Source organism: Macrosteles quadrilineatus, unplaced genomic scaffold (genome assembly GCF_028750875.1).
Source record: "Macrosteles quadrilineatus isolate MER2022 unplaced genomic scaffold, UCM_ALF_1.0 Scaffold_1__1_contigs__length_201487025, whole genome shotgun sequence".
NCBI classification, from domain to species: Eukaryota; Metazoa; Arthropoda; class Insecta; order Hemiptera; family Cicadellidae; genus Macrosteles; species Macrosteles quadrilineatus.
The window spans coordinates 176082659-176108470 of record NW_026542594.1 but is presented as its reverse complement, the minus strand read 5'-3'; the positions used below and the strand labels follow the sequence as shown (position 1 = coordinate 176108470).

Here is a 25812-nt window from a genome sequence, read left to right as displayed (position 1 = left end):
ATTTAACGGCGTGACTTTTAGGTCGATTTTAGTACATCTTGCCTCTGACTGAAACCAACATGCAAATGCTTAACTTGATTATATTTTGCGTAAGTTTAAAGTTTTAAATGTTTTATTTCAAAAATAATGAATTACATGCCTATGTTTTATTTTATTGAGTTGTTTTAAGACTTATTTTGATTGGTCGGTATAATTTCTAACAGTTTAGAAAATAAATATCAGTTCATTGCTTAATAAACATGGCAAAAATTCCATGTATTTACTGTAAAAACAAGCTAGTCAAACAATTTTTAAAATCATATTAGAATGTATAGGTTTTAAGCTTAATTTTGTTATTTCAATGATTTTAGCAACTTTCCCTATGGAAGCAGCTACTGTATTACCGTAGGTGGCAAGAGCTAGACCCTGGACCGATATATTTTTTTTATTTTGATGTCTCAATAGGCCAAAAAACTATTCGTTCAAATATCTCCATGAATGCGATATCTTGAGTAATTTTTGTCCAATTAAGATTAGATTTGGTTTGAAGGTGTCGGGCGGGATGAACTTTAAATGAGTTCACGAACCTATATGATTGGACTATGGAATCTGGCTGTTATGGGGTTTTATGGGATAATAATTGGTGTTTCTCATTTTTGACCCTCGAAACATAACATTTTCCAATTTCTATTCAAATATCTTTAAAGAGCTTAAAAAACAAATGATTTAGTACCTATATTGAAGGTTTATTTTACGGTTGTTGGTTACGGATAACATGTTATTCTTATCGAAAATAAGTAAACTGTTGTAGTTTGCTTGTTCATGGCTAGATTTTGATCAAACTTGGCAAATGTATTTATTTTATATTAAGCTACTAATATTTTACAAACTTTATAACCTCCCTCTAGCATAAACCTAGGTAATTGTTTAATCTAATGTTATTTAAATAAATTTAATTGAACATCTAATCAGATAAATGTAAATTCGCTTAGTCTGCAGGTTTGCTGCGGTGGGGTTATTAATTTTTTATTTAAATTCTATACGCATGCTGTTTACATGGGAGCTTTCCATAAAGTTATTTAGGTTTATTTTGTGATGATTTTTTTAGGCATAAAGTTAATTAGGTATGTCGATTTTTAAATAATTGAATGTATTATAAATAAGATGTAACCACCTAGTAAGAACACAACGATTTTCATTTCAGCTTTATTTTTCAAACGCCAAAAAATGCATATCGTTTCATGTTGTGAAGAATAATTTTTTTTTACTTTATAAATAACAAAGTACAGTAGAACTAAATGAAATATGTAACTATATATGGTTTTGATATTCTTTTACAGACGTTCGCCTTCTCTGATGCCTACGGTAAGTAATCCTACTCCTAAAAGTGCAACCATTGACTATGAACCTTATGGTTTACAGCCCGAGGATTTCTGTCGTTTGAACCATTAGAAGAATTTAATAAAGCCAAATTTTATTTTTACCCTCAAGACTGATAAAATGGTTACAACATATAAGTTAAACACATTTTCTTATCGTCAAACCACTTATTAGAATGAGCATAGTCAAAAAGCAACTGTTAATCATTACCTCTGGCATAGTAAAAAATCCATGGTAAGTGTAAAATCCCTATCCATAAACTGCCATCAAATAGCATAATACCTCCTTATGTCCTACATTCAAATCTCAGGACACTACGGTTGAAACGAACACCTACTTAGAAGTAGTAGAACTGTTTTACACATTACTTCAGACCAGGTCTATAGGGGGTTGCTGTGTTTTCACATAGATACTATCCATTTGTGATTGGTGGGGTTTTAACCCGGGAATTCGAAGCCCCTAGCTTCCACTAGACCAGTTCGATACCCAATCAGCATAATACTATTTTCTATTTAGTAATTACTAGATTACCCATATACTTGTTTTAAGAAGTTGGTGGACTCTTTTAACCTTGCATTTGCCCATCCACATAGACTAACTGCCCGTGCGTGGGACGTATCCAGCAAAGCTAGGGTTGACCCGGTACAGTACGTAGGTGAACTGTACTGATGAAATGTTAGCGGTAAAAAAAAAACAGAAAAAAACTGTTACCAGGATCCGACGCGCTGCCTTGGGCCCAAAGTCGGTGACGCTACCGACTGAGCCACCGACTCACCAAATAATAATCTTGATGCTGGATATATTATTTGTCGCTTGTTCCCTTATGACAGTTATTGGAAATTCCTATTGTAAAAAAGAAGACTGTATTGAGACACGCCCCTCTCGCCTCTGAACTTAGATTCAATCAATCTTATTTTGCGAAACTCTGTTAGACCTACCACGACGACAACTTTATCACAAAAATTTTGTGATTTTGTGACGATCGGTTTATTATATTAATTAGCCTACAATATCAATGTTTCTTTTCTCCTTAAGGGCAACAATACTCTTTACAAATAAATATAACCAATTGTCACGTTTTTTCAGTACTATCGTTTGTTGATTATATGGAAGAACTACGGGAAATTGTAAAAGGAGATGTGGGGTGGCCCAGAACTGAACTGACCTGCTATGAGAAGACACTAAGGAGGGGTTCACTTGTGAAACCTGATTCCATAGAATACTATGAAAAGCTGACTTATGCCAAAAATGTCAACTTTCCCCATACTTTTGTCGACTGGTATCGTGTTGACAACTGCATTAAAAATGGCGAGTTAAAAGGTGTAAGAAGAGTACTGCCTGTTAATAATGACGAAATTGACGTCGAATACAACGGGAAAGATTCAATAAAGAAAAAACGCTACAGACTAGTTAATGGCGCCTATGTTCGTGTGGACTAGTGAAGAAGCTGGATGTACAAGATAGCAATAAACTTCTTGTTGAAAGAAAAGCATTTTTTATCACTCCATATTCCACACTTGAAAATAGACTATAGTCGAGATTAATTAATAACAATAAGAATAGGAATACTTTATTACCGTTTCACTGGTTTACATGCATGGCACAGTCAGGAAACGTCTTAGAACCAAGGTTTTAACTTTTAATTTATGAAGTCTGTTTCTTTTTACAGACACAGGTTCCCTCTTAGGTTCCGCCCGCCGGAAAGTTTTTATAAAGTACGGTATTTATAACATCATTTTAAAAATACGCAAATTAGTTTTTTCACATGTGATTTTAACTTCTAAATTATTTATTTTATTTTTATTATGTTGTATTTATTTTTTTTACTTGTTTTATTTGTAAATAGTAGTGAAACATAATTTTCCCCCATCCACTGCAAGATCTGATGTGTTAAGAGTACAAAAGCATACAATCACTGGAAACAAATTTGTTTGAGAATGTTAACATATTATCCCGTGGGTGTAATGGTGTCTAGTAAAATGAAAAAAGTAGTTTACTAATTAATTGTAGTACTCTATCAACCAGCCTGCTCAATTGTTTTAATTATTTCATAATTTTGTACAGGGTAAATGTATTTTATAATTACATCTTGTTGACAGTTGACGAAAGGTACAACAGATCAATAACATTTTACAAGGGTCTAAGATCAATTCATTGACTAGTCAACAGATTGCACAATGACTTGTCACAGAATTACCTTTCATTACTGAACCGTCGACCTCTAGGAAATGGCTTCTTAAGAGGAGATTCCTTGACATCCGAGCTAACTACTAGGTATCTCGTGCCTGCCTCTGACTGCATAAGTGAGTGTAAGGGTTTGATTACTGTGATCACTTTTACTATTAGCAGTAGGTAGTTATGAGTAAAATACGTATTCCGTAAAGGTAAAAGTAATGTAAACGCCTAGTTCGTTAAAGATTTTACAAAAAAATTAAAAAAATTAAGTCAATTTATTAGTTGTAAAATAGCCAAGCTTAATTGCCTACACGAATGCACGAAAATTTATTTATTTTTTTTAGATTTCAGCAATCTATGATTAAAATTCCAAGAATAATTTTACCCGTTTGGTAATTATTTTTTCACCCAAACTGGTTATCATTAAATACACCGTGTCCCAAAAAGAATAGACCAAATTTACAGCTTAATATACGTGCTACTGTATTAAGGGTCGTAGACAAGTAAACTATGGGGTTTTATAAAGGTGACATCTTTTTGTTCAGTACCCTTCAACAGGAATCAGCTGTTCCATTGTTGTTAGCGCGTTTGATTTTTTAAACATTAGGCTGCAATATGGAGTTTCAGTTGAAAGCAGTGTTTGAATTTATTATAGAGACAAAATCTGTGGTTTTATTTTTTTTCTAGGGGTTTGTGAAAGATCAAGTGTACCTCTCGGACGCCAATCTCAAGCATACATGAAGCAAAGATTAGGGAAGCTTTTAGATAAATGTCTTATTTACGCCACAATGTGTGGTCAGAGCTGGACCACTGACTTGGCATTCTTTGAGCAAATAACGGAGAACGTGTAGAGGTTAGGGGGTGAAAAAATGTTAGGAAAACCCATTGAATCTACCTATATTCAATATAAAAAGTTTGGAAGTTAAGGAAAACAATTTATGTAAAGCTAACTTTTTATCTTCATTAATAAAGTGTTCATGTCAGTTTGCATTTTATCCATTCTTTTAGCGACAGTAGGTATTTTATTTTATTTGTACTAATTCGCGAACCAGCGTGATCGGACTATGGGAACGGTGTTTTACGGGGGGGGGGGGGGGGTTGACGTCATTTGCCACTTGGGTCTGATAATGATTAAAATGTCCAATCAAAATCGATCTGACATTTATTTATTTATTAACGGATACACCATTTTACAAGAAAATACAGAGTGTCTTTATGACAAATGACTGGTCAGTACATAAGTAGTGAACTAACTGGAAACAACAAGATCTCAAAAACAAGACATACAAGATAACCTCAAAAAATTATTTACTACAAATAATGAACTATAAGAACAAGTTAACAACACGATATATTCACAAAAACAACACCAGTATAACAATAGAGAACAATAATTATAGCAATACAGTAAAACCGTGCAACATGAGTAAATACAGGCAGAACAATGTTGATGAAAACCAGATAAATACTTGCAGAAAAATAACAGGCTGTGTAACAAGAAAAAAAATAACAACAGGGTATAACTCTAGTAACAAAAATAAATAACAATGCAGTAAATAAACAGTTTAGGAACATGTTTTATACGTATTCAACATCTTGTGAGTTAACAGCATGAGTGTAAATATATGTTTCAAGTGTTTTTAGACGTATTTTCATTTACTTTTTGTAAATTTATTACATGTATAATGCACATCAAGAAGTTGTTTAATAAGATATAATCCTACTTACAATAATTCTAAAATTAATTGCATATTTTAGTGCAAATATGTAGAATCATGCATAAGATTTATCTCGTTATTAGTCACAAAATATCACTTATTTTGTAGAACAAAGTACAGTTTGAACTATGCTTTTTAGGTACAGTATAATTTGTAGCTTACATGGACGTACAAGCTAATTTCCTAACGATTCCCCTTATTGATTTTTATCATCGATGTGCATTGACAACTCTACACTAAAATTCTCTAATTTTCGCATAAACATTTAAGTAAAAAGCCCCAAAATACATTTTTGCTGAGTTTTATAAAAATATATTAAATAGTTGTTTGCGCACTCGTGTTACACATTAAATTTTTCCCATAGTTACGATAAAATCATATAAAATGTTTAGTCTTTCAAACACTATACGACACGTTATTATTATGTAGGTTAGGTAGAATGAAATAGGAAACGCTGCACCAGCTCCAGCTGGTCGTAGTAGAATCCTTGGAGGCTAGCGGCCATATTGGATAATTTCAAACAGCTGTTAAAGAGTTATTTACTGTCCAAAAATATCCCGGGTGTCCAAAACCACCCGTACACCCCTTACAAAACGATGGAAACCTTTTCTTACAAACAAAAAATAATACAGAACTAGCTAAATTGGGCACGGTCTACCAAATCATGATAATTTCAAATCCAAAATCACACCGGAAGTGGATTTTTCAGACCGGAAGTTGACTTTTTTAATGTAAACTACAGTACCAATTTTGATTACAGAATCGGATTTTACGTTGAAAAATACATAACTTTTGTCTAAAACATTTTTTGAAAAAACTTGTTTTCTACCTCTAATGCCCCATTAAAGTCAATAATTTTTGGTCATTCGTGTGTCAAAGTTACTCGAAACAATAATAGAGAAAAACAAATAACAAAGATTACATAAAGACATATGATAAATAGAATCAGCTGTTTATTTTAAACACCTAAATATACAATTGAGTATCAGCTGGTCTACACATTGCTAAGTTTAATTTTTTTAATAATTAATTTTTACATTTGACCCCTTAATATAAAAACAAATGATTTTTTTTATAAAATGAAACTAAGCAATGTGTAGACCAGCAGTTACTCAATTGCTAAGGTGTTAACAATGAACAGCTGATTCTATTTATCACATGTCTTTATGTAATTTTTTTTGTTATTAGTTTTTCTCTATTATTGTTTTGGGTAACTTTGACAGATGAATGACAAAAAATTATTGACTTTAATGGGGCATTAGAGGTAGAAAACAAGTTTTTTCAAAAAATGTTTTAGACAAAAGTTATGTATTTTTCAACGTAAAATCCGATTCTGTAATCAAAATTGGTAGTTTACATTTAAAAAAGTCAACTTCCGGTCTGAAAAATCCACTTCCGGTGTGATTTTGGATTTGAAATTATCATGATTTGGTAGACCGTGCCCAATTTAGCTAGTTCTGTATTATTTTTTGTTTGTAAGAAAAGGTTTCCATTGTTTTGAAAGGGGTGTACGGGTGGTTTTGGACACCCGGTATATTTTTTTAACACCAAAGTGATTATAGTTTAAATATCTTGTATACTGTGAGATGCGAAATGTTCTTCGTAGTTATGTAGTTTCCAAGGGAATCCATGGAAGCTAACGGCCATATTGGATTTGCCCACCATAAGAGCAATATTAATTTCGTTGATTTCAAACAGCCGCTGAAGAGTTATTTAGCATCTCAAAATATTTTTTCAAACACCAAAGTGATTTAATTTAAATATCTTGTATACTGTGAGATTATAAATTTTCTTTGTTGTTCTTTAACCGTTTTACGAGTTAGAACGTCTAGGCTCCAAGGACTCAACTTATTTTCAAGCATACACGTATTAAGTGCCTAATAAAAGTACTGTTTTGTGTTGTTTGGTTGAAATACTGGAGTGCGGCAAAAATAAGTAAATGCAGCAATTAGCTAATTTGCGTGCTATAATCAGTGCGAGCCCACTTTTCAAGTAACTCTAGGAAACCAAATGAGAATAAAAAAAATCACCTAAACAACGTTTCCATGACACAACGGAGTTTCCTATGGTTTCCCCTGTATGGCTCCTATCACCCCTCCCCTACCAGCTGACCAAGTCGACGCCGACGATCTAGGAGGTCTTCAGTTCTCAGTGATCAAGAAGGCAGTGCGTCGCTGCCGACATCGCAGTGCGCATCAGTGTCAGTGCGCGCCGAGTAACAGTGTGCGGAACTATTTCTCGTGTGCCAATAAAAATAGAGGATTTAAATCTCAGGTCAGTAAAGTTCTTTGATTATTTAAAAAAAAAAAAAAAATGAAACCATAGAGTGATTTTAGTTTTAATTTTACGTGAATTATAAGTATGTTTGAAAGAAAATAACTTATGATAAATAGGTATTTTTTAATAGAAAATGTATTTATGTAGTTACTACACACTTTATGATTACTGGTACGTAAACAGTTGAACAATGAATACAACCTACTCCCCTTTTAGCAAAGAGTTTTATTATTCTAAAACGTAATGAAGTAATTTTGAAACTAACGCAGAATTTAACAACAATAGGGGTTTATTGTTACTCGTTCTATATTTTAATTTTACTTCACGTCATTAATGGGGTTTACTGCTTTTAGCATGGTAGAAATTAGTTTTTTGTTGCTGTTAAGGAATGGAAATAAGGTCACATCATGTTAATAATTTTATAAGTCGTATGCTGTTTTAAAAAGACATATTTTTAATGAATGAACTTGTATTACGTTCCTACTTGAAAAGTGTCTGATTATTATATTTTTTTAATTGAATAACTTCAAGTAGCCCAAATTATAGGATAATAGGAATAACAGTAAGCTAAGATATTGGATCAACTTTGGTACCTATTGTTTGAAAATGTATAAAATGGTATAATACCAGTGATTTATTTTAAAGTCCTTTCATTAAATAAGTAGTTTAATTGAAGTAGATATTCGCACTCTTCTTCCATATTGGGTCTTTTAAAATTATGCACCATATTTTAAGAACAATATCAATAGATAATTTATATTACTGCGTTGCAAACCGAAGAAATTTGTGGATTTTATTAGAAATTTACTTATGTCATTGTTTATCGACCACACAATGTGGTCTACGAGAATGTGGATATTGAATTACCAACGATTTTAATTAGAAAAATACTACTAAGAGAAAGATAAAATGATCTTTAACATTTTAGACACATTTTAATTATTCACTACAGAGTTACGGTGGAACTTTTCACAATATCGATTACTCAATGGCTAATGGCAAGTTATCATGAAGGCATGTTGTATGATGGCGGTAGGATTACTAATTGGCGGGATTTCCCGGTCCAGGATCTTTCTTTTGGCGGGAACACTCACGACAAACATTAACGACTCACAGAATCCACCAAGGACAAAAGTGAATCACCTAGGAGACTTTTTGTAAATATCTAACATTATTCTCCATGTTCTTCCTTGATAAAACACAAACCTAATATGTTTACATTTAAATAATGTAAATATAAGTTAAAGATTGTTGAATTAATGGATGGAAAGGTGTAATATTATAAATTGTATTACATACCTTCATGTAAGAAAAGATTTGAATGAAATAAGTAAAATATTGCTCAATAAAAGTTTGAAAGTAATAAAATTGTCACCAATTAAAAAACCTTTTTTAGAAAAACTAAATTAAATTTTTTGACAGTATGGTATAGTCCTCAATACAGTAGTAAATTATAGTCGAATGATGCATTTTATGCTGTATTTTGCTTCATTTAACGATTTTCCCCCTCGAAAACAGTATGTACTTCAAATTGCATTTTCTTTTGAAATAACCATGTTCCGTCTTGAAGGAGATGATGGAGAAAATGTTTTTTAATGTTCTTTGACATGTTGTACAAATTGAAACAAATCAGTAAATTGTAAACACAACGTTCATACCAGAGTTTATTTCATTTTAAATTTAGCTCACACCTCAAAGAATGATTCAAACGAAGACTACAGAAAGAGAGTTCATGAATTTTTGAAATACAAGAAAATAGAAAAGGAAAACTATTGATTGACATTGGACATCAAATAGTGTTTTCATTACCGATTAATATGAAAATTATTATTTGCATAGCTTAATAATATTGATAATTTTTATTGTAATATCGAAAAGCACTAAGCTGCTAACTATCGTAAACAAGACAACTTCTTTCAATGCCAGTCATATGGAAAATTCCATAATAGATACACTTGTACATAGTGTCTTTTTCTGTGATAATCTTTCATTGTAATGCTCGTTTCGTAGTTTTTGCGTTGAGCCGGTACAATTAATAAATACGCAGCCGTACAGACAAAAACCACATAGCAATAGTGTTGATAAAAATATAGGTGACCTATCTAGAATCTAATTATAAAAAAAACTCTTATATGCAGAACTTATTAAACACAATAAGATGAAATAATAGGTTACTAAGAATTATATTGCATTGATACCTTTATTTCTCTAAGCGTCTTCATCAACCCTCAACAAAAAGTCATAACATTTCTTTGAATTAAGCCGTTTCCGACACTATTTTTTAAACTGAATTTGAAAAAACCGTGTTCTCGTAGTTAAAGAATGTGTCAACCTTGCTATGAACTCAAATGTCATTTGTTGTTCTAAATAATTTTGTATCAGAATTAGCTCGTGGGTGATGGCGACTCTTAACTAAAATGTAACCCTTTCGGAATAACGTATTCGTTTTGAGATTTTTTAGTACACTGTCAATAATACAGGGTGGCCGAAAAGTCTCTATCTATTTTTAGTTAATAATTTTCATGACTTTTTATGGTGCTAGAGAACAAATAAACATGTAAATTTAAACATTATGGATCACATTAAACCTCGATGTATACACCTGCATTGTCAATACATTTTGAATCTAACAGATACATTTTTAACAGCTCTTCGAATAATGTTTTGTGGAACTTTACCAAGAACATGTAAAATGGGAACTTCCAATTCATGTAGTCTTTAGATTCCTTCTGTTAACCTCTTTTGCTCATCCCCACATGAAAAAATCACATTGCGTAAGGTCTGGGCTACGCGCAAAACAGTGATGTGGACTACCTCATCAAATTCATATATCAAGGACTGTTAAATTGAGCCAATCTTGAACAATATTTCAATTATTCACAATGCTACTTTTGAACGGTTTATTATCTCAATGTTTAGTTGTTCTTGCATTAAGAGAGGCATTTATTCCATTCTGTACTCTCCACCACCTCTGGACCTGAACAATAGACTGGTACACTCCATAACAGGAGGCAATTTTTGTACTTTCTTTAATACTTAAAATATCAGCCATAATAGCAGGCTTAAAAACTTCAATCAGTTTAAAATATGAACTACCAACAATAGCATCAAATTAGCTTCAATCAGCTGATAATTTGAGCTACGAAAACCATATGGGTTTTTGGTGATGAACATTTGATGTATTATAAATTCTCTTTGTGTAGACACAACAACATTTTATAGATCATAGTTATAAATATATTTTTAACCAACGCATACTAAAGTAGCTCTAAACTCTGACAATACAGTATATAATTTAATCACAAACCAATGCCATTAATTTGTATAAAGCCAATAAACAAACTAAGCTCAAAGTACCTATATCGTCCATTGTGACAAATGTTTTCTCTATTGCAACTACTAGAGAAAATGAGTATTAAGTCACAATTTATAAATGGAGACGGCCTCGGAAGGAAGTATAGCAACTGCCACAAGGCCGTTCAGAGTCCAGCATACATTAGCATTAGCTAAGTTGAACACCTGGGTCAAGCAAGATGGATTAAATCGAATCAAAACTCTTATGACACAACAATTGATTTTAATGCATCTGAAACATTATGTCCCATCTGCATGGACCAGCTGTAGCCTATTGTTGATCACAAACAACAATGGTGAGCCAGTCACAGAATGTGCAATGGTTGTGATATTTTATCCCTTAGTTTTTGCATTGACTATACACGTTTTAGAGAATTTCCCATATATATAAGCTATTACCGTAGTACTCATGGAAAGACCTGGATCCGGGACCGATTTGATTTTTCGTTTTGAGGTCCCTAGAGGCCAAAAAGACCGCCCGTTCAAATTTATGTCCGTTAGCACGATAACTCGAGCAAAAAATTACCCAATTTTGATGAAATTTGGTATAAACGTGTAAACCTACATTTATTCGAATGAGTTCACGAACCAGCATGATCTGATCATGGAAACGAGGGTTTATGGGGGGTTTTATGGGGTAAAAATTTGTTTTACCCATTTTGACCCTTAAAACATAAAATTTGCAATTTCTTCCAAACCATTTTGTAGTGCTTAAAAAAACATTATTTAGTATAATAAATTACATATTGCGCCTAATGGTTAAGGAGAAAATTAAAAAAATTGTAAATTTAAAACCCTATGTTATTCTTGTGGAGAATAAATAGGCTAACTGTAACTTAGTTTTCTCGTTTATGAACATATTTTGATCAAATTTGGAAAATGCATAAATTTCACACTAAACTGCATACTGTATTAACATTTCACAAAAGCGACTTTTAAACCCTCCCTGTTGCAGCAAACCTAAGTACTTGTTAAACTAATGCTACTCGTATTTAAATGGGGAATAATTTTGTGATATTTTAAAGAGATATTTCAGTGTAAATCCAATCAAGCAAATGGAAATTCGCTTAGTCTGCAGGTTCGCTGTGGCGGGGGTATTTGTTACTGTGATAGTTGATGTAACATAAAAGTTTGTATGTTTCGTTAAAGATTGGTTTGGTTAAAAAGTTTTCGTATCCAACTTCTATGAGAACTTTACAATTAGCTCCGTTGTTGACTTAACTTGTACGCTCAATTTTATTATAAAATTGGCTACGACTTTAGCAGAGAAGTTGAATGTGTATATAGTTCTATCTCTATCCATAGTTAACGATCTATAGTCATAGAAACTGAACATAAAACAATTGCTCTAATAGTTAAGGAAATGTTTGTTATAAAGTTAATTTGTTGCGTTTTGTTCTTACCTCACTTTTGTTGTTGAAGAAGTGCAGTGCAAAATATTAGTTGAAGTCAATCTGTATTTCTATCACGCAATGATCACTGCATTTAAATTTATATTATTTATAGTATACGAACAATAACAATTATTAATACGTGCCAAAGACTACTAGTGCCTTGTTCCTGTTCGACCTAGAGATACACAGTGTGTTAGAAAAGTCCCGAAAACGTTTAGTATATTTTTAACCATTTGATATAAAATATCTCTATAATTATTAGCTCTGTTAGAACAGAAATTTATTCTCTGATATAAATCGCACCATACATTTTACCAAATCTTAGCACAGAGTTAATGGTTTACAATTGTTTAAGTAAACAATATTGAAAACAATTTAATTACAGACAATATGAAAGAATAACAATTATTTTGTCTGTACGTTTTTGGTATTAGAAAATCCCATTGCTTACGGCATACTAATTAGTGTAATGGTTAATTGTTGCCAAGCCAATGGTAAACAGTTTCATGTTTTTACGCAGTACTTATAATAATTCTAAAGCCTTATTGGTTTAAAAAGCCCGCGGGTTAAATTGTGTGGTGGTTAATTCCATGATACAACCAATTTGGCATTTACACAATGTGAAATTAGCCAGGGGACATATTATTTGACAAGATTTGTTAAATTTCGGATCTTCCTGCAGATGTTGGTGTATAATTCAGATGGCATTATCCATTGTTGTCAATTACGTGTTGAATCTTATCCAATTAAAAACGATCTCCATTTTATCACAGAAAAAGGATAAAAGAATATTCTCCTCTAATCCATTTTGGACCCTTTATAAGTTAATTAAGAAATATACTACTAATCTCACAAGAGCACTAAATAGGCCTACTATTATTTCTTCCGAGTCCCTCGTCAAATTTTTTCTCTCTGCGCACTAATTATATAAGAATGAAGTCTGCAATTGAAAAAAAAATTCCCATTTAATTACAGTAAAAGGATGAAAGAATGTTCTCCTCTAGTCCATTTTGGATCCTTTATCAGTTAAGAAATGTACTGCTGCAGTTGAACAAGAGCATTAAATACTATTCCCTCAGAAACACTTGTCAAATTTTCTTCCTCCGCACTAATTAAAGAAGAGTGAAGAAGAGTTTTCTATCAATTGAAAACTATATCCATTTCATCACAGAAAAAGGACAGAAGATTTTTCTTTGTAATCCATTTTGGACCCTTTATAAGTTAAGAAATATACTGCTGCAATTCCATAAGGCACTAAATAGTTTTTTCTAGAACGCTAGGCACAAGCCCGAGATTGTTTTTCAAATTACTTCTGGCTAGACCTAGGGGTTGTTTCATTATCACCTATATAAAATCCATTGGTGATTTGGCGGGATTTGAACCCGGGACCTCAGGAACTGAAGTCCCGCGCTCCGACCACTAGACCAGCCCGCCCCCCACTATAAATACTATTCCTTTCGAGACACTCGTCAAAGTTTTTTCTTTCTCCACACTAATTAAAATGTCTCCCAGCGAGGTTAATCTGTAATCAACTGCTAGGACTCCGCCCCACCGCAGACCAGCCCTGTAGGTGCCCGGATTGTCGGATTCCCCAGGACAAGGTCGCAGATGTAGAACTGGTGACATTGGTCCTGATTTTCTGTGACCTCTGGTCCGCCTCAAAACCGGTCTGGCAAAGGTCATATTTTTGTTTATAATATTTTGGATTTTTGAACAATATATGCTAATGATAAAACAAATTTTGTAAATATTGGTTTTTTGCTCAGTTTATTTTATTATTTTTAACTTGGTTGAAATTTTTTTTCGGTTTTGGAAGACTACAGGGGATAGGATTATATTTGGATGTTGTTAAGTTTCACAGTTTGTATCTAAACTAGGAGATTTAACAGTGATTTTTTGGGCGTGAGTTTGAAAATTATCGCTAGTTGAATAGAATTGTTTGAATTTTTTATTGACGTTTGCCACAAGTACTGGATAATGTGGTAACGTATTTCCAAAAATATATGTATTACTTTATATTTTTTTGGAGGAATAAATTCATGATTTCACTATTAAATCTTTTTATTTCAGTTATATAAAATAAGAAATTATGACTTAGTTTTTCAAGATATTTCATTCCATTTTTGCGTATCACCTGTGTAACGCTTTAAGTAAAAAACATTACAGTGTTATTTTACATGGTAACCTACTAATGAAATGGTAATAATTAGGTAAATAGTGTGCCAATACTGCGGGAGTATAACACAGCTAATATGACAAAAACATTTCACGCACCTACAGTATACTTCCTTTCCCAGTAAGTTTCCTTAATTAGCAACCAAGCGAATGTAATCTTTGTAACTTTCCTTTCAGATATCAACCAATTAAATAATTCCTATAACTTTAACGTGACAACTTTTAAGCCATACGGGATTTTTAGACCAATAATTATACATATAAACCTCCCTATATACGTATATAAAAATTCCCAAAGTTGCCTTAATGTGTTATTAAGCAAATCTAAACTTAGTAACTTTCCTACTATTTCCTCCTAATACTCCCCAAACCAATCAATAATGCAATTTTCAAACGCTTAACAAAAATTGTTCAAACCCTTGAGTGATTTTAATTCAATTAATAATACAGAACTTTTAATGGTGAAGGAGAGTGATTTTTAATTGTTGTTTAATTAAAACTAACTGGTTTTAACGAGACCACAAAGCAATATAATACTCTACTTTTTACTTAATAGTGTATGTAAAATTCCGAGAAAAAAATTTGTTGCAACTAATAATCTTATTATACACATTTTGTGACAATTTTACTTGAAGTTTTAATCGTTAAAAGTACGAATAAGAATCAGCTGATTTTGAGGCTGTAAAACAGTAGTAGATATAATAGGGCAATATGACCCCACTTCCGGCATTTTTTGGCCCAGAACTTTTAAAATTTTCGGCGAAAAAAATGTCCGAAGCCCCAGGAGCTTTTTTTGGCCACTTTTCTTAAGGACCCAGCTCTCGACCTATACACCCATATATAAATTTTTTACTTTTTTAATACTGAAAAACACGTCTGGAAATGGTGAGCTTTTTTTGACCACTTTTTTAAAAATCCGGCTCTTGGCCTATACACCCCTATATAAATGTTCAATACCATTGTATAAAACCATTACTATTTCAAATCCACATCCATTCACATGTATATTCTCAAAATCATCAACTTGACAGTGCGAGATTTGCACGTGAACCGGGCGCGCTCCCTTGGACATCCTTAGTGGAAATCCATGAGTTCTGGCTACTTGGGAACCCAAGCCATTTGACATACAATGAATCACCCTTTTTCCTAATTATCTTCTCTACCAAATACATGTCCTTATACTTGGTCTTTAACAACTCCTCTGTATAGAAGCCTCCTCTGATTATATTGCCATTTTCATCTTTCAAGATATAAGTCACAGGCTTTGTATTCTTAACTTCTGCTATTGTAAATAGTTCTCCTGTCCAATTTGGAGTATAACCTTTACTAAAAACATGTTTATACTTGGAAATCCTTACGCTATCACCTACCTTATATCTTGGCTTTTTAACTTGCACTTCTTTAGAAGTCAACCTCTCATGCACATATTTACTATTCTTAACATTCACTTGGTTAGGCTTCATTCCTATAGATCTATGCACTTTATTATTATATTTTCGAATTAACTTTGGAAGTAAATCCAACCATTTATAACTCCCCTGAGCACTAAATTCCCTATATAACCAATTCTTTAAAGTTCTCTGAAACCTCTCCACAATTGCAGCCTTAGTTGTAGAAAATGTGTGATAGTGATTAATATTTAATTTTTTCATTAGTTTGTTAAAATATTGATTAAAAAATTCTTTTCCATTGTCAGATTGAATGTTTTTAACCCCCTTTGGTAGAATGGTTTTAATGGCTTCTGTAACCACTAACCCTGTCTTATTCTTTAGTGGAGCAGCATAAGCTTTTTTAGAAAATGTATCTATTAAAGTTAAAATATATTTATTGCCAGAATTGTCTCTAGCATAGTTTTGCATATCAATTAAATCTATTTGTATGGTTTCGTTTATACCCAATACTTTAAAAGACCTTCTTATGAAATTCTTTCTTGCAGGCTTATGAAGTTCATATGCAATTTCATTCATTTTTTATAACATCATCCTTTCCTGTAACTCTAAATACATCACCATTAGCCCCAATCAAAAGATTATCTTCCATTCTTTTAAATACATAGTTTTCTGGTATATATGGTCTATTATCTATATACTTAAATCCACTCAAAGATGTTGGGTCAGCAACTAATAAATCAGGATTATATTCCATCAAATTAAACTTGTTTTCTCCATATACAAATTTTGATCCATCGTAATGCATAGATTGTGACATTAGACAAATATCATCCAAATGTTCCCCCTTTGGTAGATTTCTTATAAATTGTTTTTTGGCATCCCAACATTTTTCTTTTTTATCAAAAGTTATAGTCTGTTCTTTTATAACACAGTCAGTGTCATCAATGGCAGGTTTAACACGTACTAACCTTTTACTATTAAAACTCCAATAGCCTGCTTCCATTTTTGGAACTTGTGAAACATTCACAGCATCTTTACTATCTGTACCGTCTATCAAATTGCTAAGTTTCTGTTTCTTAGCATTCCAAACACCATTCTCTGATTCTAAAAATTCATAATTATTATCATCTTGTACAAATTTACCATCTTCTTTTCGTATTAAAGTCTGTTGTAAAGTGGGCACATCATTTAAACTTTCACCCTTTTCCACATTAGTAATTTTCCGTTTCTTAGCATTCCAAACACCACTTTCTGATTCTAAAAATTCATAATTATTATTGTTTTGTACAAATTTACCATCTTCTTTTCGTATTAAAGTCTGTTGTAAAGTGGGCACATCATCTAAACTTTCACCCTTTTCCACATTAGTAATTTTCTGTTTTTTAGCATTCCAATTTTTATTCTTAGATTCTAAAAACTCATATTTAGTTTTACCTTGTAAAAAGACATCACCTTTTCTAGTTAATGTCTGACCCAAAGTTGATACATCATCTACAAACTCTCCATCTTTAACATTACCAATTTTACGGTTTAAACAATTCCAACTATCGTCTTGTAAATTCAAAGTAGGTTCACTACTAGCCCTGGGTTCTGCAGGCTTATTTTATGGATTATATAAACGATAAAATTTATCTATAAACATATTTTTATTTAATAAATAATACCACTTTCTCTCAATTCCTCAATAATGGAATCTATTTCATTATCCACTCCTGAGTTACCGGCTTGGCGACTTAGCCAAAGAAGTCTTAACCTATCTACAAGCTCATTAGGATCATCCCAATAAATATAGTCTATTTTATTACCAGTCACTTGTCTCAAACCTTCACCAACAGATTTAAATAGAGGTTTAATTATATTAAGATATTTAGTATGTCTATTACTTGAAATTGGTGCACCATCTTTGTAACTCTTTAAATGCCCATTTGTAGCTTCCAAAATTTCTTTATAATTTTGCAAATCAGCCGGAGTATAATCCTCAGGTTCTTTTAAAGTTAACAACTGCCACAAACCTTTTGTCCCCTTGTAGGTTTTATTTGCAATTGTAACATCATCATTGGCAATATCAACTTCCTTATTTCCAATAAAAAATTTATTTGCTTCTCGTCTAATACCATATGTAGTGTCTGTCATACTACTTTTACTGAGGTAATTTCCTAAATAGTCTGATGCTAAAAGACCAAAATCTAATTTCTGTGGAGTGGATTGTTGTATTGGTTGTAATCTTGGTATCATTGATATTCTAGATGGAGTCATTGGGAGTATCTCCATTTGAGGCTTCTCTGTTTTACTAATAGATGCGATTTTCTTTAATTCTTGTAATGGCTCTATTAAAGGTTGGAATGTTTGAAACCTCTCTTCAGCCTCTAGAAACTTGCCACGTTTTAAAGCTCTATATTTCTCTCGTATTTGATTTGCAGAGTCAACCAATTCTTGTTGAATGTTTTTCATCTTTTATTTACATTTTATTTATCTCATTTGACAAAGGATTGTACTCAAACACTTTATCATGTATTATTAAACAATATGCAGATGTATTTGCTGGTACATTTTCTGCAGTTTCAATCTCTAATTTAATATCAACAATTCCTTCCTTCACTGTTTCGTTCTGTCTAGAACAGTCTATTACAATTAGTGGATATTTCTTCATAAACTCAGCCCTACTAATCATAGGATCTGGGATAGTATTATAGTAAGTCTCTCTAAACCTCATAAACATCTCATAAGCTTTAGAGACATCTCCATTTTCAAAGTCGAGATTTAAATCACTATAAGGATAATATTCAGAGTTTAGAAATACTTTGAGATTTTTTAATTTACAGTGATCAAATTCATCAGTTCTTTTTCGTGCACTATTATCCCTAGCTGTTTGGAAACCAAATATAATATACCTAGGCTTCTCCAAACTGGAAGATGTCTTTACTGACCATGTATGTCTTGTAGTATTGGGATATGATGGAAGTTCATGCAGCTCTAAACTTCTAAATGCAATTTGCAAATTTTTATTTTGCAATAACATCTTTTGTAATTGTAACTTCTCCCCATCTGATGGTATTACATGTGGCATCACCCATTGAATTGAGTTAAGTGTAATTTTGGGAATCATATCAGCAGTGCCACTGGCTGGAGCACTAGCGGTTGTTAATATACAATTCAAATCATTTTTGGATCTTTTCAATACCAATTCTTGTTTGACATTTACTAATACCTTATTAAAATCCTCAAATACACCCATTAACAGCTCTAATGGCAAACATGTACTAAACTTGCCACCTTTATGGAACTCTTTTAAATTCGTGTCAGAATCAAATGCTACATTTGACAATTTAGTTGTTTTATTGTAAGAGCTCAATATTTTCATAAGACTAGAAATTCCTGGGTTTCTTACAATGTCTATTTCTTTACCTGCGACTTCATATCTAATTTCATCAAATAAGAATGCAAATGCATTATTTATAAAATGACCTTTATCATGATTTTCAATTTCTCCCTTAATATACAGATAACTCCTACATGGGAGAGTTAGCAAATCTTGATTATTAATACATATTCGAATTTCATCAGAATTATTTATTGCCAAAGTGTTGTGGGGAACATAGGAGTGATTTGTAATTTTAACCACACTATCGTCGAATTGGGATTTCCCTGTAACGTCTAGAAAATCTTCCATTTTTATTAATAGAAAATTTTAACTTTAGTCCTATTGATCGTAGGAACCTAGCATTTTGTACACTTATAGATAAATTCTTATAAATTCTCATATCTTTTTTATATGACAAGTAATTGTAGTTTCTTCTCCGTTAAAGTCAATAATTGCCTTGTCGTGTTGATCGGCAAATGTAATACTGACAACATCTAAACTTCTCTTATTTACAGGAAAATATATAATATTTCTTGGAACTTCAATAATTTTGTAGCCAGGAGGAGCTTCTGGATAAAAGCTATGTATGGTGTGTGATTTGTTGCCATTTAAATAGGACCCATTTGCAATATTACATTTTACTCTAATCACATTTACATTATTAATGTTTATTTTATTTGTAGATTCAAACTGAACACCAGGAGTAGAAACACCTTTAAATCCCAATAAAACAGACCCTAAAGATGGTTTTGTAAAATCAAACACATGGCTAGAAAGTAATGTCGCTTTCATAGTTTTATTATTAGCTGTAAGGAAAAAGTCTGGGATTTGCTTTTGAATTTCCTTTGCAAGCTCAACCACCTCATATGTTCCTTCAGAAATTTCTATTGTAACTGGAGCTTTGTGGTCATAATAGAAAACATCATCACCTTCTCTAATGGTTAATTTGTTGCCTTTAAGTTGATTTAATTTTGGAATAAGCCCTTTGAATAAAAGTTTGACTTTAGTATTAATTAATGCTTCTCCATTTTTATGTATTATAACTTTAAGTTTACCATCTAATAACTGGTTTAAATCATCAACTGAGATCTCTCCTTTTGGTAATGTTTTTTTCTCTACTTTGTAATATGTTAAAGTATTAAGTGGTTTTTTTACATTAAATATAGAATTATAACTTTGAAAATCTACTAATCCAATTACATAATCATCATTTAATTCTATGGGAGGAAAGAACACTGACTTTAGCTCTGGCTCTGTACCCGAAAATGTTATAGTAAATGAATCCATTTTTATAAACAAAAATTTTTTATGAATGATAAACATAAAATTCCACAAATAGAACTATTTAAATCTTGTATTTGATCGGTTGTATAGAATATTTTATGTCCCTCAAAATATTTAATTACTTCTTTTGGAGGTTGGATTCCAAATGGGTCAAAATAAATTACAATATCTTTATTTTTACGATATGCTGTCCAATGTGTGCCAGATGAACTGTCTAAATTAACTATTCCGCACTCTTTTACTTTCGGTGTTAGATTTTTTAGCTCGTTTTTTAGGTACACCCCCCGGAAGTGAGGCACGTCTTTTGCGGCCTCTAACAGCTGGTAGTTGTCCATCTTTTTTATTAAATTTTAATCCCATTCCCATTTTTGCTTTTGCCTTCATCAAATTTGTCACGGCATAAGCAGCAGCTTTTTCAGCGAGATTTGCATCATTGGCTGTAACTCTAGTCCAAGCTAAGTCTGCTAATCTCATGTCTGCTTTGTTCCGAGCAGCGGTATCGGGATTATTCATGTAGAATATGTCATGCTCTTTACAATAAGAGTCTAGTTTATTTTTTGGAGGTACATTTTTGGCTAGATTATCGCGTATATTCGTTCCAGGTCCACAGTACCGATATGATGGTATGTGAAGTGGGAATGGAAGGTTATTTATAAGAGTATTCAATAACCCTCGACCCCTGTAAGGCTTTAGGAATAAACCTTTGCCCTTTTTACATGTTTTCTTATTAACATTTTTTACCATTTTTATTATATAAAAAATGTCTTTTATTCAACAAAAACACAAATTTAAAATAGTACATACTAAGGAAAATATACGAAAGAAGTTGGGTCTATTTCCTACCAATATTCGATGTGTTATTTGTGGTCCAAGCGGAAGTGGGAAGACGGTTGTAATTTATAACTTAATTGTAAGAAAGGAAGGATTAAAATTTACAAACTTATATTTAATATCTAAATCTTTAGAACAAGAAAAATATAAAAAAATAATTGAAATATTTAGTTTGTGTGACGAAGTGAAATTACACACGTTTACTGACTGTGAAATCACACCAAATGATGTAAAATCACAGTCAGTTGTTGTATTTGATGACATAAATAGTCCAAATATTACACAATTTTTCTCAATGGGTCGACATAAAAATATTAACTGTTTTTACTTGTGTCAATCTTACAGCAAAGTACACAAACATTTACGTGATAATGTAAATTTCCTTATATTATTTAAACAAGATGATTTAAATTTAAAACATGTATATAACAATCATGTTGGTAATGACTTTTCATTTAACCAATTTAAAAATCTCTGTCATCAATGTTGGGATAAAACTAAATATGGCTTTTTCGTAATAGACAAAGAAAGGTCAAAGAATAATGGCAAATATAGATTTATGTTTGACCAATTCTATCAAGAGGATGGTAAGGGTAAATAAATAAAAGACTGGAGTTTTTTAACATTTACATTTATTTTATATCTACACATACAATTTATGTTTGATCAATTTTATAATGACCAAGCGCAAGAGTATTGATGCCATCTTCCAGAATAAACCTCTTGTCATTGTCAAAGGATAGTACTTTCTTGTTCATGGTCAAGGTTTGAAGATGATGATTTGTAGATTTAATTCTTGTCACATTCTCATAGTAATCTTGCCCAGTTGCAAGACAGTTCAAATAATGTTGATGTCTAAGGAGATGTTTAACTGTAGCACCATCAGCTCCTTTAGCTTTCTTCACCTCTAAAGCTTGCTTGTCTTCTTCATATAACCATTTTAGAGGAATATAAGAATATAACTTTGGTCTTAAACCACAATATTCATACATAATATGACCATCTAATTCGTCTTTAAACTTGCCAGTGACTTTTTTATTTTTATCAGAGTATAAGAAATGGTCTTTACTATATCCAGAGGTATCAAAATAGTGCAAGTCACATTCTATTTCCTTGTAAAAGTCCTCTGTAACTATAGAATACATTAAAGAATCCGTATCTGTCATAAGAAATCTTTTGTTCTTAAATTTTGACATATAATTATAGTGGAAATCATACATTATTACTTTACTGATATCCAAAATTGTCATTCCTAAATATATAGGTTTATTAAACTTTACAACTAATTTATTGAAATGTATAGCATGTAAATTGTTATCAAACTTTTTGCTACAATCAAACCTTGGATTAGTGACATATTTTGTTAATAGTGACTCATCCTTGAGATATATGTCACGAAACTTTCGTTGATTCATAATTGTTCGACCAAAGAGACTATTATTTAACAATTTGTAAAAGTCTTTTTCGAAATCAGTTTTAGCACATTTGCGTTTTTCAATATTAAAATTAATATAGGGCGCAAGCCATTTAGACTGTCTAAATTTTAAAATTCTATGGTATTTTGTAACAATCAAACCCAATTCCTCATATTTTTGTAATGCTTTATAATGTAAAATATATTTAGTTTTGTCATTTAAATTAGGTATTAATTTGCCATTCATTTTCTCAGGTGCTAATGGATAGTCATTATGTAAATCATGTAAGCTTTTATAATATTTTAAATCAACTTCTAAAATGTATCCAAACTCATCATTTTGATTGTATTTGTAGTCTATCTCATTAGTCCAACGGAATCCATCCACAGGCAGTGGCTCGCACATTGCTGTAGAGTATAGTGAGTTACAGTCTAAATATATTAAATAGACACTCTCTTGATTGGGATCATAGTGTTCACCCATATATCTATTATTTGCTTTAGCATAACGTGTAGAAATCATACTGACTCCTCCTCTAATCGCACTTTCTATCAACAAATGCATGTCAATATCTTGAAATAGTTGTAATTTTATACCAGTCATTCTAAGACAGGCCTCCCATGTAAGTCCAGGAAGTGAATACATATGTACGGGGTCAAGTTTGTAATCTTTTAAGCACAGGTCTCTAAAAGTCTCAAAGACATCAGCCAGTAGCAATACATCTGTTTTAAGATATAAATCATGATATTCTTGTGAATTATTTATATTAAAATGGGACCATACATTTTTAGCATGTTCATATTCATTGGGAGAGATATGTTCTTTAGTTAGAGTACTATAAAATGCCTCAATTGGGGGTAGAGACTCTGCAAACTTATCTGGTCCCGTCATATATTCATAGGGAAATACACCTTTACGTTGTAGTAGTGGATTTTGTATGAATCTAAATGTGTTTAAATTGGAAGCCAATTTATACAATGGAAGGGACAGAAATTTGTATGAATCCAAAAATACTAAATCGTCTACAGAAAATGATATATATTTTTCCATATCTTTAGCTATACAATTTAATTTACATTTATTAAACTTTCCCAAATGTTGCATTATTAAATGTCCATCGTAATTTTTCAAGTTATGGAAGAATACTGGGATTTTCTTTGTTGCTTTATAGTTTAAATTACAATCATTGTGGGCAGCTCCACGGTATTGGCCATTTGAATGACAATGATCTCTCACCCTATCAAAATATAAGGGCTTTTCACAAATATAACAGTGTGTTGAGTTTTGGAAAGATACCTCTTGCTCAGGAGTCATTACTAGGGGAATATATATTGCCATTTGATTTTTAATATAATCATAAGTCTGAAATAATTTTTCAAAAAACACATCCATAACATTTGTACCACTGTACAACTCTTCAGAAATAATTTTTGAATCTTTTACTACGACAAATGCAAATCCCGATGGAGTATGTATATTAGAGTTTATAAAGCATTCAAAATCGGCATAAATCACATATGGAGCTTTAAGTTGATATTTATAATTTTTAAATTGTAATGTATCTTGTTTAGACATTTCCACTCGTTGGGCGTCAAAGTTTTTACAATATGTTGTGTGACGTTCTAATATATCATTAGTATAAAAATGTTGCAAACACAACTTGCAAAAATGCTTCTTATGGTCATCTTTTGTAGAGTGGAACATTAACTTATCAAAATCACGAATTAAACAGTAATGTGATTTACGACCTTGTTGTAATAACAATAGATCTATATGAGTACTACTATTTAGTTTGGTTGTTCTTAATGGATATATACATTTATCATATTCAACCCCAAATACATTAACACTTATGTTATTTTGTATTTCAAATTTATCTATATCAGATATTTTCACAGGATATTTTATGTTTGTCATATTCAACTGACTTTCATAGGGTACATAATTAGAGACTCTATTAGCACTTTCATTGATACAATTCCTTGGATATAAAGCTGCTAAAATTGACCAAAGGAAGCATTTATTATCTGAATTTTTTATATTTAAAACTGCATGTTTTGATTGAATTTTTTTTGGTGTGGGTATATATGACTTTGGAGTTAGGGGCTTATACTTGTAAACATGCAGCTGCCAATACTTAGTATGGTCATATATCCAACCACTGCCTTGGGCTTGATATTTGTGAATGGATGCATCAATCTTTAAAAGTGCATTTTTAATTTGAGGCTTTAAATCCTGCTTCTCAATAGTTAAGGTAGTAAGACTTCTAAAATCAACTATACATTCTTTTTCATTAACTAATTTTCCATTTTTATCCATTGAATATTTTATAAATTTAATTCTCCTAACTAAAGTCCATTTTATTGGCATAGGACAAGACTTAAGAGTATTTTCAAGTTCAGCTCTAATCGATTCACCAACAAATTTAATCATTGTGTATGGACATTTGTTACAGGAATTGACATGTCTTCTAAAATGTCCAACAACATTCATTTTACATAAATTACAAGTCTTGTGACTTTGTAATATATGTGATTTTAGAGCCACGTTATTATCACAGATTAAATTGCAAACTTTGCACAGTTTCACCTTCATTTTATGAATTACCTTGTAGTGGCGAATCAGGTTACTTTTGGTGGAGAGCGACACGGAGCAGTGTTGACAGGTGGGCCTCATGGTCCAGAATGAAATATCACCCGAATGTCACTTCTATTTATAGACTTTTCAAAATTTCAAAATTTTTTAACCAGAAATTGTGAAATTTTCAAAATTTTTAGCTAGAAATTAAAAAAATTTTAAACAATTTAACTAGAAATTACTTCAACAGGAGGTCACCCACCCAAGGCTTAATCAAGAGCTACCACTAGAGACGAGAAAACCGACCATGAGTCGGGAGCGAGAAGCCTAACCATAGGTCGGGAGCATGACCGGGAGCACGCCATGAGCCGGGAGCACGTACAAACCTCGCACTGTCAAGTTGATGATTTTGAGAATATATATGAGAATGGATGTGGATTTGAAATAGTAATAGAGTTGTACAATGGTATTGAACATTAATATAGGCTTGTATTGGCCGAG

The 25812-nt window shown here is 31.9% G+C and overlaps 2 protein-coding genes across 2 annotated transcripts in view; both read left to right on the top strand.

The window, feature by feature from the left end:
- Positions 1 to 2848, top strand: LOC128983708 (uncharacterized). The gene is made up of 3 exons (XM_054403110.1): positions 1 to 89; positions 1320 to 1344; positions 2446 to 2848. The coding sequence occupies exons 1-3, from the start codon at positions 60 to 62 to the stop codon at positions 2796 to 2798; spliced, it is 408 nt and encodes a 135-aa protein (XP_054259085.1). The 5' UTR covers positions 1 to 59; the 3' UTR covers positions 2799 to 2848.
- A 4566-nt stretch (positions 2849 to 7414) lies between these two features.
- Positions 7415 to 25812, top strand: part of LOC128990479 (ABC transporter G family member 20) — a 72359-nt gene continuing 53961 nt past the window's right edge. Inside the window, exon 1 of the mRNA XM_054412854.1 lies at positions 7415 to 7526. The gene's annotated coding sequence lies outside the window, so the exon portion shown is untranslated. The remainder of the gene's footprint in view (positions 7527 to 25812) is intronic.

Bases quoted from the DNA above. Each gene is read 5' to 3' on its own strand.
- LOC128983708 (XM_054403110.1), top strand. From the start codon at position 60: ATGCAAATGCTTAACTTGATTATATTTTGC. The intron at 90-1,319 runs GTAAGTTTAAAG...ATTCTTTTACAG, and splicing joins TTAACTTGATTATATTTTGC to ACGTTCGCCTTCTCTGATGC. The intron at 1,345-2,445 runs GTAAGTAATCCT...ACGTTTTTTCAG, and splicing joins CGCCTTCTCTGATGCCTACG to TACTATCGTTTGTTGATTAT.